The sequence below is a fragment of the Alosa pseudoharengus genome, unplaced genomic scaffold (genome assembly GCF_046254945.1).
Source record: "Alosa pseudoharengus isolate Yale_2024_CS ecotype anadromous, Long Island Sound unplaced genomic scaffold, YU_APseudo_1.1 YU_APseudo_1.1_scf_16, whole genome shotgun sequence".
NCBI classification, from domain to species: Eukaryota; Metazoa; Chordata; class Actinopteri; order Clupeiformes; family Clupeidae; genus Alosa; species Alosa pseudoharengus.
In genome coordinates, this window is record NW_027468630.1 from 34,779,386 (window position 1) to 34,796,265 (window position 16,880).

General features: G+C 51.3%; 1 protein-coding gene across 7 annotated transcripts in view; it reads right to left on the minus strand.

Annotated features, from left to right (window-relative positions):
- zfhx3b (zinc finger homeobox 3b) overlaps nt 1–16,880 on the minus strand; it is a 169,449-nt gene that overhangs the window by 63,753 nt on the left and 88,816 nt on the right. For all 7 annotated transcript variants that reach the window (XM_076287863.1, XM_076287866.1, XM_076287865.1 and 4 more), the window contains exon 4: nt 8,068–8,305. In XM_076287863.1, the coding sequence (XP_076143978.1) occupies nt 8,068–8,305 (238 nt within the window). The remainder of the gene's footprint in view (nt 1–8,067; nt 8,306–16,880) is intronic.

Consider the following 16,880-nt stretch of genomic DNA (forward strand, 5'->3'; position numbering starts at 1 on the left):
CCGTGTAACATGCTCGGGTGGAAAATCTATAAAGCCGTCATTTCAGCATTTTAATAAAAGGGCTGCAGCTTTCTCCTCTCTCCTTCTTCCTCCCTTCCTCTTCTTCTCCCTCTCTCTCTCTCTCTCTCTTTTTTCAATATTGCTCAAAATGAAAGGTAATGTATTTATGAAATTCCTGCCACGTTCTGCGGACGGCAAACAATTTCCTCTCCCTGCGCTGCCCTTCAGCCGGAGATTACAGGACGGCCGTCCGACGGGAGCCGCAGCCTGCCCACCCGCCCGTCCACCCGCCTGTCCGCCCCGGGCCCCTGGCTCTGCCTGGGCCTGACCTGCACCCTCCCCACCCCCACCCCACCATCTTCCATCGCATCGCCACAATAACAGGCTTTAATAAAGAATGCATGGGTCCGTATCCAAACGCCCCAACTGGCCAATCTCAGCTCAGGCGTAATATGGCGTGGAGCGTGGGGTGGGGTGGGGTGGCAGTGGTTAGGGGCTACAATATCCTGTTTCAGGAACGTTTACTTTGCATTTTAAAAAGCATGTAAAGAGGCAAGACATTCCAGGGATGGCTTATGTCTGGTGCCAGGGCTGCCCATGCCCCTGTGCTGCTGGGCTGGGCCTCACATGGGCACAGCGCTGCCAGCCTGCCTGCCTCACTCTCTGTCTGGGCCAGACTGAAGACTCACCTAACACAAAGGAGAGAGTGGGGAGGAGGGAGGAGCGGTGGGGGGTGGGGGCGTTTGGACTGGCCCAGGCTCTGCAGAGGAGTGAGATATTCCAGGCCGCTTAAGTTGAGGTGAGGATGGGTTTTAAACCCCAGCGCTCACCCCCGCTGTTGACATTTCTTGTCAGCTGGCCAAGTGCTTTTGCCGAGAGCTTGGCTGCGCTCTGTGCTGGCTAGGCGTCCGGCCCGCAGAAACAAGAATCCTGCATTTGCTTTATTAATGCATTTCCCTATGCATGAAACACTCTGCCAATTTTTGGGGGGTGGGGGGACGAGGTGCGCATGGATGCTGGAATTATACATGAAGCGAAGAGTGGAGCACCCGGGTAGGGAAGTGTGTGTGTGTGGGGGGGGCAAGGGATCCCTCTGTTGTCGGGACAGAGTTTGCTATTAAGCGCATGACCCTGAAAGCACACCCCTTTTAGCAAAACAAGCAGCGCACTTCAAATTGGATTCCGCCTCGCACACAGCAACTCCTCACTCACTCACTAACGCACCCCCACCCCACCACCCCTCATCAGCCTCGCTCCCCTACTCCTGACTCCTGAAGACGTGCACAGCAGAAGGCTGGAGGCTGGCGGGCTCCAGGGCCAATGGCTCAGTCTCAAGCCTGCTGCACTCCCAACTCCCTGGCTGGGCTAAAACAACTTGAGCCACGGTCAACACTGGAGTCTGGAGGAGGGCAGCGTTGGAACTGCCCTGGCGGTGGCGGTGGTGGTGGTGGTGCTGGTGGCTGTGCCCTGCCTGCCTGACCACCGGCTCCCGTGGGAGGCTGACTGCGTTCCTGTCAAGCCTGAAGGAGAGCGGTGGGGGGTGAGAGAGGAGGGTGGAGGGAGACTGGACGGTGGGGCGGCTGTTGCAGGAGCGGCCTCCGTCCACCACCTCACACTCATACACACACACACACTCACACACACACACACTCACACACACACATACTGCAAGAGCGGCCTCGATCCAGTGTCTCGCAGACAGGGATTTCCTCCTGTGATGGGAGCCAAGCCGTCACAGCCCAGCGATCAAGGGCCTGCCATCTGCGACGGGAGCAGATTTACAGCATAGCTAATCCACACACACACCAGCAGCCTTCAGCCTTCACACACACACACACACACACACACACACACACACACACATTGCTAATTTACACACACACACACACACACACACACACACACACACACACACACACACACACACACACACACACATTACACTTACACTCATCAATGCAAATTCACACAAAATCACACAGACACAAAATGTGCACACACACACATTCATTTAAAATCCCTCACCACTTTTCCAGCAGGACTCTTAAGCGCCGGTAGAAAGCTAACCACCTCTCATCGGCATGTTTCGTTTCCCCTTTTTCTCTTTAAAAAGAGCGCAATGATCTCATTCTTTCTCCCGCATTCGAAAAATAACTTTAAAGCCATTAACTCTTGCAAAATGAGAAACCTCAATGTGTCATCGAGCTCTATGCCCTGGTGCACATCACTCACAGAGCCAGGGAAAAAAAGTGTCATCCTGCACTTGTGTGTCACTGCCACATATCAAACACAAACTGTGTGTGTGTGTGTGACTCTGTGCGTGTGCATGTATGTGTGTGTGTGTGTGTGTGTGTATGTGTGTGTGTGTGTGTGTGTGTGTCAGAGACAGGCGCTGAATGACTCCAGGGCTTTGTGCCTGGCTGTCGGAGGGTGCAGGCAACAGTGGCGTATCAGAGCGGAGGTCCTCTGAGAGCTCTTTTGTGTGTTCCCAGTGAAAGGGTTAAGGAAGAAAAATGGAGGGCCGAGTGGAGGGAAAGCAACGTGCTTAAGCAGCACATTTTCAGTGGGGGCAGGAATTAAAACAATGGCTGCCTTTTATCCTCGCGGCGCTCTAATTGGATGGGAAATTCATCTCTGCCGCCCTGGAGCTCCGTGGGTGCTGAGAGGGCCAGAGACATGTGGTACCGACAACTAACCCCCCCAACACACACACACACACACACACACACACACATGCACGCACGCACGCACACACACACACGCACGCACGCACGCACGCACACACACACACACACACACACACACACATTTAACCCCCCACCCCACCCCACTCCCTGGTCCTTCCACAACACCCAGACACCAACAAAGCTCTCTTACTGTATTAGTGTGTGTATGTGTGTGTGAGTGACTCTGTGTGTGTGTGTGTGTATGTGGTGTGAACTTCTTCAGATTTGGACAGGCTTTCTCGCTTGTGTATCTCTGTCCATCTGTTTACGAGCCTGTTGTCCTAACATTATTGGTACCTGATATTTGATCTGAAATGGACTTTCACCAATGATGCTCCTCTAAAGCAACAATAACAGGAATCCTATAGGAAGTTGTGCTGCTTACTCATGTGCACCACACCATTAATCAAAGCAAAGGACAGCAGCACGCTAATGATTTTTTTCTTTTTGCTGTTCATTAACATGTCTGTTGTGACATACTACTTCTGAATCAGAATTATAGATCTGCCAGAGATGATCCTCATTCGCTGGCTAACAAATGACCAGCAAATGGAATCTGACAGTTGCAAAGCCCTATTCAGAGCAAGACCTGCTAGCCCTCCCTTAGGGCTCGCCTCCCATTTAATGTGCAGCTCTTAAAAGCGCTGAATATGTTGGTTAATGTGTGTTAATGTGTGCGGCTGGGATTCGCTACTCCTTCCACACTAATTGTTTGGTAAAGAACTCATGACACACTTACACACATGCCTCCATAAACACACACTCACACGCACACACACTGAGTTGAGAGGGGTCATCCTGTATCTGCCTGTACTTTCTGGATTCCGGTTAGAGACTCTCCTATCTGAACTCACAACACATTATCAAAAGGACTTATAAGGAGGAATGGAACGTATTCAATACAGCACAAGAGGCCTCCAAACTAACAGGAACAAACCTATTTACCTTCTTCCTTCATATGCAGTCAATGAAATAGTGGAAATAATGCCACCATATAGGCATTCTCTCCTTTTCCTCCTACTCAATCCAGTTCTTCTCCCTCCACTAGCTCTCTGTCTCTGTCTCTGTCTCTCTCTCTCTCTCTCTCTCTCTCTCTCTCTCTCCCCATCAGTCAGCAGTGTTGTGACATAACCCTGTGCTTGGGGTGCCCTGGCCCCTCTGTTGTTGTTTTGGGGGGAGTTGAGGGCGTTGAGGGGGTCGGCAGGCTCCCTGACAGAGAGGAGGTGGTGGAGGAGGTGGTGTGGGTGGAGGAGGACCCCTGGTTTGTGGCAGCACTGCTGCTGCTGCTGCTGCTGTTGCGTAGCCCCAGCACCTCAGAGCAGTCCAGCTTCAGCTCCGCCACACATGGCCCCCGCCAGCAGCCTGGGGAATTACTGCCTAGCTGACCCAGAAATCCAGGGCCAGCTTTGTTTTAACAAGCGGGGGGGACCTTCCACCACTTTAGCAACTGCGCCTCCACCACAAGAAAGAGCTTGGAGCCTCAGAAGAGCTAGCGGGGAGGAAATTAAATATTACACCAGGAGGGAACACTGCAGCTCCAAGGGGGCTCTTGTGTGTGTGAGTGTGTGTAAGTGTGTGTGTGTGTAGAGGGGGGGGTGCAGGGGTGGGGCGAGGTCATCAGGGGGTGGAACGAGAGGCATTAAGGAGTGAAATGGTACTTTTGGAAAAAGGAGGAGTGTGTGTGTGTGTGTGTGTTTCTGTGTGTGTGTGTGTGTGTGTGTGTGTGTGTGTGTCTGTGTGTGTGTATGTGTTTCAGTGAGAGGTGGGAGTGAGTTAGGAATTCACAACGTTCGTGCCCGCGCTGATGAAGAGGTATGTTCATTATCAGCATAATTCGATCAAGATGCTGGTGTGTGTACTGTATGTGTGTAAGTGTATGTGAGGAGGAGTGTGCGTGCATGTGTGTCAGAGTGTGTGTGTGTATGTTGGGGGGGGGGGGGGGGTTGGAAGGCCAGCAAGAAAAAGGCCGACATTCTTTATTACACACTTCATTTCGTTTAACGGACCTTTAAAAATATATATAAAGATGGAAAAAAGAGAGGGAGAGAGGGAGGGAGGAAAAGGAGAGCGAAGAGAGAGGCCCAGAAGAACAGCTCACTCCCACACTTAAAGATGGGGAGGTGGGGGTGGTACTGGAGGGGGGATATGGATGACTTTCAAAAGGCTGTTGGTCGGGGCCCAGTTTTCCCTGGCTGGGCGCGGGCTGGGCTGTGAAGGCATGTGTGTGTGTGTGTGTGTGTGTGTGTGTGTGTGTGTGTGTGTGTGTGCGTGTGTGTGTATGGCGGGAGCCTGCATCTGTAGCCCAATCAATCAGGCCTTCAGCACCGAGACGCCGGGCTCGCCACTCGGTAAACAGCACGTCACAGGCTATTAGGGGAATGGGCCCTCTCTCTCTCTCTCTCTCTTCCTCTCTCTCTCTCTCTCCCTCCCTCTCTCACCCTCTCTAAATATTCACAGGCATGATGTAGTTATGAAGATCAAGGGGCCAGCTACTGGCTGGAGAACTGGAGGTGGCGTTAGAGGTTACAGGAGGCGCTTAATGGCTTTTCTCTAAACTTATGAAAGCACAGCTGAAGCTGACGCTAACGCGAGCGTGCAGGCCTGAGAAACAGAGCAGTAACACATCCTCTCCTCAGGGCCACAGGTCGAGCGTGCAGGCCTGAGAAACAGAGCAGTAACACATCCTCTCCTCAGGGCCACAGGTCGATCCACGCTCACCTTGTCCTTCATCAATATCTCACAATCAGCACCTTACGTCTAATGCTTAATCACGCTCATTCCCCCACTAGGACATACAGAAATACAATATTACAACAGAACAGGGCAATTAACTGGATCAGAAGACTCAGATCAACAGAGGGCTACACAATCAGGCCTCATCAGACATTCTTGGATATTCCCGTCACAGAACAAGCACGATATCATGTCCGATAGTTTTTGTTGAGAGAAAAGATGTACTGTAGACCTTTCCATTCCAGTGTGTAAACAATGTTGCTTGTTGACTGGCTTCAGCTTATCTGTGTGTGCTCTAGTTAGGGAGCACTAGATAGGTTGGTGTGTTTATGATTCTCCTTCACCACATAGAGTTTGTGTGTGTATCTTTGTGTGTGTAACAGCGTCCTTCTGCCCCCCCCAACACAACAGCTACCCCCTGTCCACCCCCCACATCTCTGTGATTGCAAAGACCCATTACCTAACCTTCAGCCAGCCTCACAAACAAGGGAATCCATTAACGCACATCAAAGGTTAGCGGGGGGAATGCATAAATAAATAAATATAACATCAACCCACAAAAAAAGAGAGAGAAAATCAGACTTGTTTGTGAACTCTAGCATAACCCCCCCTCCAAGCAACACCACATGCAAACACACACACACACACACGCACACACACGCGCACACACGTACGTACGCACACACACACACATACACGCACGCATGCACGCACGCACGCACACAAAATCCCCAACCCCCCAGCCTTTTAACCTAAGTGGGCCTTCCTCTCTGCCTTTGCATGTTCGCTTGTCCACTGTACTATAGTCATTAACATATTTGGAGTGCAGCGAGCAGAAAGCTTAATTGTCCCTAATTGCTGGGCTAAATATGTTCTCTAATGATTTGCCTCAGATCTGTGACTGCCTTTTGCGCAATTTCCCGGCCGCTGGCTTCATTATCCCTGCCTCCTTGGAACAAAGCGTCTTCAGAGGCCTGCCTCGTTTTTTCCCCCTCCTTTCTTTTCTTTTTTTTACAGAACAACACAGAGAGCTCTGCTGTGCGCTGGAGAGGAGAGGAGAGAGGCCAGTGCGTGCTGGCTGGCGCATGTGTCTGCGAGTGTGTGAGTGTGTTTCTGCATATGTATGTGTATGTGTGTGTGTATGTGTGTGTGTGTGTGTGTGTGTGTGTGTGTGAGGGGGGGGGGTGTAGGAGGCACAATGGAGGCCCTTTGTCAAGGGCGGTAGGAGTCAGAGTGATTAGAAAAGCAAATCTGCGCTGAGACAGAGTGTTAATTGACCGCAGCCGGCTCCTCTTCATCTCCTGCTAACACAGAAGCCGCTCACTTTCTCTCCCCTTCCTCTTCCTCTTTCTTTCTCGCTTCGCTCTGCCCTCGCTCGGGCCTAGCCGGCTGTTGCTCTTCTTGTTGTTGTTGCTATTGTTGTTGATGCCCAGAGAGCTGCTGTTGTTGTTGTTGTTGATGTTGTCGCACCCCTTTCCTTACCGTGGCCCTAATGGCGCCTGTGAGCGTCTCCTGACTGGCTGTGTCATCGGCTGCCCAGCTGGGGCCCTGATCTGGGATCAGTGGGCCGTGGAGCATTGCCTCACACTTCACAGGTCTCCGAGATATCAACCCCATGACCGGCTCCTATTAAAAGAGTCTGTATTCATTGAATAACTGGGTGTAATATCATAAAGGGGAACAGAAACGTATCTGTTCGGAGGCTGGGCTTTTTTCTCCCGCTCTATTTGAGACCTGAGCTGAATAAAGAAAGCCTGAATAAGGTGTCAGAGCTCATGGTTAAAATGAGCAGAGGTGACAATGGTGAATTGTCTAAATGAAGGCACTCGCACTCAAAGCTTGGGGCTGATTAATGAAGCGTTTTTTGTGTGTGTGTGTGTGTGTGTGTGTGTGTGTGCGTGGCCTAATTTTACACTGAGTGCTCGTGAAATTTTGTCACGGTTTAAAAACTCCACGGTTTTTCACTAAGACATGCGTGGTGTGGCATGTTTGGCATTCCCAAACAGCAGGAGCGCCCGTAGGAAATGAAATACATTTTCATCGTCACACTCTTCACCCTGCTTGTGTCAATGTCAGTACATAGACTTGGTGGCGCTCCCAAGTGTTTATCCAGCCCCAGACAGATAAGGCACGGACACACTTAAATCCTGTGCATTAGGGCCCCGCCACATAGCTCTGCTCCACAGCGTGGAGAAGTGATTCTGTTTCACAGCTTTCCCTACCATCAATATTTCACCTCTGGAGAGGCTGCGTCGACAACAAAAGCAACAACTCCACATTTGCTGGCTGCTGCTGACCATACAACATACGTACATGGACATCCACCTGGGCGTAGCCCCCAAGAGGAAACATTCCTAATCTGAAATCTCAAATTTCATCAGCCTTACATATTCTTACTTTCCCAGCCTATTCTTTTAATCACGCACAGTAGGAGCTCAAACAGTGTCTGACGCAATCAGAGAGAGAGAGAGAGAAAAAGAGAGAAAGAGAGAGAGAGAGAGAAAGAGACAGAAAGAGAGAGAGGACCCAAAGGCAGAGCAGTCACTCCCCACAGCAAGGTGGAGGTGAGTCATGGTTGGTGACCACGGCATGGGCGTCGGGTCCTTACCTGTGTCGGCGGCAGAGGAGGGACACTTCCTGATGGTGAAGATGGCGCTGAGCTCCTCCTCCTCCTCGGGCAGGCCCTTCTGCAGGCGCTGCAGCTTGCGCAGGCTCTCGCTGCGCTGGTGCTTCATGGAGCGCACGTGCTGGATCAGGTTGAGCTTGGCCTTGGTGGAGTAGTTGCACAGCACGCAGTGGTAGTAGCACGCGTCGCCCTCCACTGCGTTCTCGTGCTGCTGCAGGTGCTGTGGACAGAGAGAGAGAGAGAGAGAGAGAGAGAGAGAGAGAGAAAGAGAGAGAGAGAGAGAGAGAAAGAGAGATATTTTTTTGTTACTAACAGAGGAAGCCTTCACAATAGCCACTCACTTTCACTCACGCAGTTTGCAAATAGACAAATCAATTACCAATCAGTTCTGTTGTTGTTTAAAGCCCACGTCCGTCCATGGCCGTATGACTGTTTACTGGTCTGGGAGTGTGTGTGTGTGTGTGTGTGTGTGTGTGTGTGTGTGTGAGCTAATGGGAGAGGAGAGATGACCATAGAGCCCCTTGAGGGTGGAGTGGAGTGTGTGCACCACCCACTCCCCAGAGAACACACACACACACACACACACACACACACACACACACACACACACACACACACATGAGTGCACCTGCACAGGCACTGACGGAAAGGAGCATTGATCCCTCTCACTCAAGAGAAGCCGCTCGTCTCTGAAAAGGAAACTCCAAACATCTGCCTGTTTCACGCATGGGATGCTAAATATTGATCACGGGCAAGTCAAATACTACCCTTCACGGTGAGCGAGGGAGAGAGAGAGAGAGAGAGAGAGAGAGAGAGAGAGAGAGAGAGAGAGAGAGAGAGAGAGAGAGAGAGAGGGATGAGGGAGAGGCAGGGCGAAAGGTGGTGGAGATGGTGTGGGGGGGGGGCAAGACAGAGGTCCTCTGGGGATGGACACATGTCCTGAAAGCCACAAAGGCCAAACCCCAACCACATCCAACACCCAAAATGCCATAACTCCTCCAGCCTCCTCTTAGTCACCCCACACCCTCCCACAATCCATGACATCAACCATCAGCTCTCCCACTTATCATGCAGGATCACATATTTACTGGCCGCTCAGAAGAAAATGAAAGCAAAACGAACAAACAAATAAAAAATAAATCAAAAAAACATGAGTTTCTAATCAGTTATCACTTCCGCCATGTTCTTTTTATGTGATTCTCGAAAGATTCATGGATGCAATCAATGTCAATCATAAGCAGCTTTTTCTTTCTTTCTTACTCAAAACCATCCCTTTCTCCTAATCTTCATGGCCTTCGTCTCTCCTGTGAAATCCCACGTACAGAAGGTAGATGAGATTTGAAACAACAAACAAACCACTTTGGTCAGATGGGAACTGAATCAGATAATGAATCCAACTGAAATTACTCTCTGCCCATCATTACTTTTTTATTATGATTTACCGATTTCTTTAGCAAAAAAGGAGTATATATATTAAAAATGAAATTTATTTCCTTGTAAGCATTGAATGCATATTCCATGTTGTCTTTTTAAAGCATAAAAAGCTTCTGGAACCTTCGAAAGGCCTTTGTTCACACTCCGACTGAAGGGCAAGCGATGACAATGAGATCCATTATCAATTTGTTTTCACCCCCCAACCCCCTTTTGTCTGTTTACCTTTGTGCTGCACACAAGGCCTCCATGATTCATATGAATGAGGCCCAACATTGTTAAAATAGCTTTTTTCTCCTTTACACACACACACACACACACACACACACACACACACACACACACACACACACACACACACAAACACATGTATTTTTCCCCCTACGAAGAACTCTCTTAATCTCGTGTGAAGGCCACCCCCAAACTCTGACAAAGGTCGGGGAAAACAAATTGATTCATTAACGGGTGCAGAACGCCTGCCCTGAAGTGGGCTCTCCATCGTCCGAAAATGCAAAGGCAATGGAAACATTAGATTTTTAACCCAATTAAGGTCGCATCAGGTGTTGACAGCGGGTGGGGAGGGAGTAGAAAAATAATATTAGGTTCCCTGAAATGCTCTCGTCCTTTTCTCCTAATATTTAATTTTCTGGTAATATTGGAATATCGCTATAGGCCTTTCAGGGCAATTGTATTCCATTCAGTGCGGTATCATATTTCTCACTTCTACACCTAAACCATACATTAGGACAATGCTTCCAGGAAAAGACTTTCTTTTTTACTTGCCTTTGTGTGCCTTCACAGTGTGGTGTAATAGAGTTATAGGGTGATTTTAGAGGCTCTGTCTCCCTCTCTCTCTTTCCCTCTCTCACTCCATTTTCTTGTTTGAAGCTGACCATGATGTCACTAAAAAGGTGTTGCGGGACATTTAGCTGGTTTGAGGAGTTGTAACACTTTCCCCTCCTCTTCCTCCTCCTCCTCCTCCTCTCCACACCTGCTTGAGGCCTGAGTGTGCTGATATGGTGGGCAGTGATGGAGCGATGTGCTCATGGCTTTGTTTAACCAAACCCACAGTCTTATTTCCCAGGACACAGCTTGTTCAGACAGAACAGATGTCTCTGAAATGTTCTGCTATAAGTGTATATAGCTCAAGCCTTCAAAATCTACAGTGGAGGGGGCAATGTATATGAGTTTATGAGAAAGAAAGAGAGAGAGAGAAGAGAAGGAGAGATACACAGAGAGAGAGAGAGTGGATAGCAAGACCCCCCCCTCCATTCCAACCCAAAACAAAAAGGACGACACCTGACCCAAAACTTCAAAGCAGGTCCCAGGAGGTGAAAAAATGCAGGGCAGTTTTACTGTGGGCCATAAAAAGGGCAGGATTTACACAGGAGTGAACCTGAGATGGGCTGGGCCTCTAGGGGCCATATATCACTGCAAACCTGCCTGGCCTGCCTGCCTGCCCGCACGCTCACACGCCAGCCCAGCCCAGCCCAGCCCCCCTCACCCCACCCAACTCAGCACTGGATACTGGCTGCCAACACCTTCCAGGTAAACATTCACTGGAATGCACCTCGAGAATCAGTGCAGTGGAAGCACTGCCCGGCCTGTCCCACCTGACGACACGGAGCCAGCAGAAAACGAGCGAGGGGAAAAAAGTGCTATGCATGACAGAGAGGAAGAGACATCATGCGGGGAATTCTCCTCGACTTCATGGACTCCATTACAGGCTTCCCATGAGAAGGCCAGCTCAGGGATGTGTGGACTGCCTCTCTCTCTCTCTCTCTCTCTCTCTCTCTCTCTCTCTCTCTCTCTCTCTCTCTCTCTCTCTCCTGTCTCTGTTTCTGTCTGACAGACGCACAGCGGATTGCACTTAGAGGCCGTGCCGTGCACACGTGAGGGACCCTGGAGATCCTATCTGCACCTAATCTCCTCGCTCGGTACGAGGCCCATACGCTCCCACCTCCTCCCCCGGCACCGCCAACGATGGGAAACAGAGTCAAGCATGAGAAACACAGAGGGGGGTGTAAGAGCACAGAGACACAGAGTGTGTGTAGGTGTGTGAGTGAGAGAGAGAGAGAGAGAGAGGGAGTGAGTGTGTGTGTGTGTGTGTGTGTGTATGTGCGCTGGTGTCCACCGTGTCTGTTTCTTATGATCCTGAAATGAAGCTCCACGCTGATAAATCACCTCCAACTGGAGTGCAGGAATTCGGCGGCTTAATGAAAAAGTCATGTCTGGGGATCAGGGAGGAGCTCAGCTCAGGCCTCCCCTCCCCACCACCACACCGGCCCTGCAACAGCCCAGGAGGTGGGACAGGAGGTGTGTGTGTGTGTGTGTGTGTGTGTGTGTGTGTATGTGTGTATGGGGGGGGGGGGGGGGGGGGCAAGCCCCAGCATGGCTTACATTTCAGCCCACTTCCATGTAATTGACTGGGAATTTATGGCAGCCATGCCACACCGATGGACTATGGGTACGTGGAGGCAGCAGCATTGGGGAGATGGATACAATGTGTGTGTGTGTGTGTGTGTGTGTGTGTGTGTGTGTGTGTGTGTGTGTGTGAGTACACAAAGCTGCATGGCACTACTACGCCCAGAGCACCTCTCTCTTCAGCTGGTGCATGTGGGAGAGAAAGTGGTGCCCAGTGCCTGTGTGAGCAGCTAGAGTGGTGCCCAGTGCCTGTGTGAGCAGCTAGAGTGGGCACCGGTGCTGCCACCTCCTCCGCCCCTCCGCGGCTCAGCGCGCCACCTTTGCTCTCCTCGCTCCAATTATACCCAGGTATCGGTTTCAACACCTACCTGCTCCCCGCGCATAGATCTGCATGATCATCGGCGGTAATGGGATGTAAAAATACACCTTTCACACCGGGCGCCACTTTAGAAGCCGGAGCTCGGGGGAACGTGAAATGGAAGCAGGTGTTACTGAAACTGCAGCCGTGCAACCTGAGTGTGACATTTCCAGCACAAAACTCTGGAAAAATTCGGCCCTCCGAGGAGTAACAACAGGCACACCGAAACCTGCAAAACATACACATACACACACACACACACACACACACACACATGCAAGCATAGCCTACCCCTGATCCTACCCCAATTTCCCCCTATTAAATCTGGCAGTGCTGTTAAATATGAAATGAATGCATTAAAAAGCCATAGCCATCCAGTGGATAAATGGCTATCAATTCACTGCGAGCTGGCAAAATCTGTCTGTGAATGAGCCAGTGAGTGTCTGGATGTGTATCACTTTGTAATTATCCCAGCACTTAGTGGTGAGACTGGGCGCTTTCCACACACTCACTCAAACACACACATTTGCACTATACACATACACACACGCTCCCCATGTGTGAGCCCAGCCACCGGTGACGGAAGAGTGACACACGAGACAAAACGTAGCGCCAAACTAACCACAGATTCTTACAACGCAGATTCTCCATTCCTCTAAAAGACCCTCACACTCCCATCCAGTTCGCCCAAGCAGACAGCACACCTTGGGTAAAAGCAAGCCTATCCTAAGACACTGTGTTGACCACGCTGGCCATGATGGTGTGTGAATGCGCGCAGTGATGAAACTCGTCTCAGTGGGCCGTCGCTTGATGAATGTCAAGTAGCACCTCTGCAGCGCTGCTCCACTGATGTCATCTCAGCAATTAGAGCCAGTGAGGTCATTGGGCTGCGTGCTCAAAAGGAGACAAAGGGATCAGCCCGATGGGCTCACACACACACACACACACACACACACACACACACACACACACACACACACACACACACACACACAGATTTCATATCCCAGTGTGTGTGAAAGAAAGAGAGAGAGAGGGATGGAGGGAGAGCGAGAGACAGGTGCAGTGGTTGTGGAGTGGACCTTAAGCTGTGGTGGGTCATGGGTGTGGGGAGTAAGGCCTCTGAGTATAGCAGGAGTTCCCTTATGGGATAAGCTTTGGAATACATGGACTAAGTCTGCTGGATATAAAAAGGTAGCCTCCCTCTCTCTCTCCATTTCTTTCTCTTTCTCTCTTTCTCCTTTTGCTCTCTCTGTCCATCTGACTCCCTTATTCTCCCTCTGCCACTTGACATCAGTCACTCTTCTCTCTCTAGACATTCTTTATCCATCTGTCTGTCTGTCTGGGTGTGTGTCGGGGTGTGTGTTTGTCTGTCTGTCTGCCTCTCTAATTCTCTCGCTCCCCACAGCAGCAGCAAGAGGAACAGCAGCAGCAGCAGCAGCCACCACCACAGAAGCTGAGACGTGTGCCAAGTCCAGCGGCTGGTTCAAATTAGCCACTGCGAGCGGCGACATGCCCAGACGCTGTGCTGTGGCTGAGGAGGGATGGGGGGGGGGGGGAGTTGATTGGAGGAGATGGCAGGGATGAGCATCCACCCAGGCCGCATACCTACCACTTCCTGCATCCCCTCCTCTCTCTCTCTCTCTCTCTCTTTCTCTCTCTCTATCCCCCTTTTTCCCTCCCTTCCTCTCTCCCTCCATCCTTGGCCCTCGTCTCCCCTGCCTGCTCACTAAGTCCTCAATTTCCCCTCGCCTGCTTTCTGTGGGCCTGCATGCGTGCCCTCGGCACTGGGGTACAGGAGCTTGCGTGACAATTAATACACCCCACCCCCACCTCCACCCCCACCTCCACCTCCACCGGCCCTGGCATTGGGTTCCTCTGGTGTGCGTAGCGCCACTGTGGCTATGATAGACTGTGGCGGCAGATGAGTAATGCGTTTGAGCTACGGCTCGTGTGATTCAGTCAGCCAGCTTCCTGAGAGTTTGTCACGAGGAAGGCCGGGGGCTGGGGTGGGGATGGATGACTGCAGACGTCCATTAACAAACACACACGGGGAGGGAGAGAGAGAGAGAGAGAGAGAGAGAGAGAGAGAGAGAGAGAGAGAGAGAGACTGGGGATAGGGATGAGGAGAGATGGGTTACAGTGTTGTTGCCCCCTAGACGATCCTCAGGGCCCTGGCCTGCTCAGCTCCTACCTCTGCACCTCTCCTCAGCATTAAATAAAGCAATAATTATTGAGCTTCTCTTGAATAAATAAGGGGCTGGAAAGTAAACAATGGGAACATAATTGTGGAGTGGGGGCAATCAATGCAGGCAGTCATTTGGCCCATGTTGATAATGTATCCAATCATTTGTGTATGTGTGTGTGTCTATGTGTGTGTTTGTGTGTGTGTGTGTGCGTGTTTGTGTATGAGAAGAGGAAGAAAGAAAGCAGGATGAGAGAGAAGGAGAGAGAGAGAGAGAAAGGGAGATAAAAATGGGCAAAGCAGAGCAAATGTAGTGACAAGTGGTTTAATAATATGTTCTCACACGCACGGCTACAAAACAACAGTTGGGTAATCCCTCCTTCGATAATGTCCCCGCGCTCTAAACAATGGCTCTCCATCAGATGATCAATGCATTCTCCCATGACACACAGGGCTAGTCCCTCGCCTTCTCTCTCTCTCTCTTGCTCTTTCGCTCAGTCAGTGGGGGCCGGGGCTGCGTGGTGGGGTGGTGGGTTAAGGGCGGGCGTGCGGCGGGCTGTGGGCAGATCAATGCCCAGCGCGGTGATAACGAGGCCTGGCTCATGCCCACCGCAGTGCCACGATGCACGAGTCTCGCCAGCGCTCTCTCATTAGCTGCATTTGGATAAGCATGGGCATACATGCATAATGTGCCCCTCTAATCGCTGGCAGATAAACACATTTCTGCCCCCCCCCCCCCACTTTAATGAGCCAGGCCCTCGGCTTATACACTGCACAGCAAATGACTCTGAAACGCGCAGGAAATGATGTCAAGCCAGGGATTAGAAAAAGTGGGGGTGTTGGTAGGGGGGGAGAAAAAAAAATTAATCGCTAGACATCGCCCTCCTCTCCGAGCAGCTAATTAACAGCTTAGCCTCCTGGTGTTTTTATGAATGCAGGGCCTGTAGCGCCAAGCACCGCCGGGGCCGCAGTACCATCCGGCTGCCTGCAGGAGGCGACAGCTGTGCGAGGGCGGCGGCGGTGGAGGAGGAGGAGGAGGAGGCCCCCGCGTCTGGTCTCGACAGCTGTTTCCAACCGTCCGGAGACATCTGCACCGGCGGCGGCGTGCCATCTGGAACTTTAGGAGGGCAACTCCAGGCCTGTTCTCCGCGCCTGGTCTGGCCTGGCCTGGCCTGGCCTCTCCCCTCTCCTCGGCCTCGCTCTGCTCTGCTCTGCACCGCTACGCTACGCTACGCTAACACCGCTGCCACTCCTGCTCCTTTCCCAGAATCGAGGGCCGCTCGGTTCACACACGACCGCAAACCCTCCAATCTGGACAGAGACGCCGGCGCTGGTGGTAATTATTGGGGAAGGGAAGGGGAGGAGAGGAGGAGGAGGAGGAGGAGGAGGAGGAGGGGGAGGAGAGGAGAGGAAGAATACGTTCCAGTGTTTTGCCTGAGCAGCCAGACAGGAGGCAGACAGGATCAATCCGCCCGGGATTCAGGTGCATTTGTCAGGAGGGGTTTTTAAAGCACTGGCCTCAGGCTGGGGCAGAGAGAGAGGGAGAGACCAAGAGAGAGACAGAGAAAGGGAGGAATCACTGGTCATCCGGAGACATGGCTATTTTACTGGAACCCACTGTAAGCCACAGCCGCAGATGGTGGATGGACAGTGATTAAAAATGCACATTAAGGCAAGCTCATGCTCGGCCAAGAACAGAGTGTAAAGCTAGCTTCATTGAGGTGCTCAGGCCATGGAGTCTCACTGCGTTTCCGCAGGGGTCAGCGGAGAGCTTCGGTCAGTATGCAAGACTAAGGGTAGACCACACAGAGCTGCTCACAGGATGGAGAGAGAACAGGCAGGCCAGTGGAAAAATCCACACCTGTACTCGGTAGCAATAAAAATCAAACCCATAAGCAGCTATTGCTCTAAACACACTACACATCCTCCCTCCCTCCCTCTCTCCCTCTCTCTCTTTCTCTCTCTCTCTCTCTCAATGTCTTTTTCTCTCGTGTGTATAGAAGAGTAAAGGGGAGCTAAATTACTCCCAGTGAATAACTGCTTTTGCATTGGCTTTTGCAGTGTCCATGTTTGTGTCAGTAAAGGCAGAGGCCAAAGCAGCCCCACATAAAACCCCTGCCACCTCCCAGGCTGCCATTTGTCACTTGCCACACAGACAATTGCTGCGCTGGCCTTGTGGACCAGCTGACGGCAGGGGCCATAGGGTTCTTGTTAGGCGAATGTATGGATGTGTGTGTGTGTTTGTGTGTGTGTGTGTGTGTGTGTGTGTGTGTGTGTGTGTGTGTGTGTGTGTGTGTGTGTGTGTGTGCAGTGGGGGGTTGCTCAGTCAAACGGCACTTGTGAAGATTAATATGCTAGGGCGAAAATTAAATTCAGCACTCCGGCATTACCAAAACG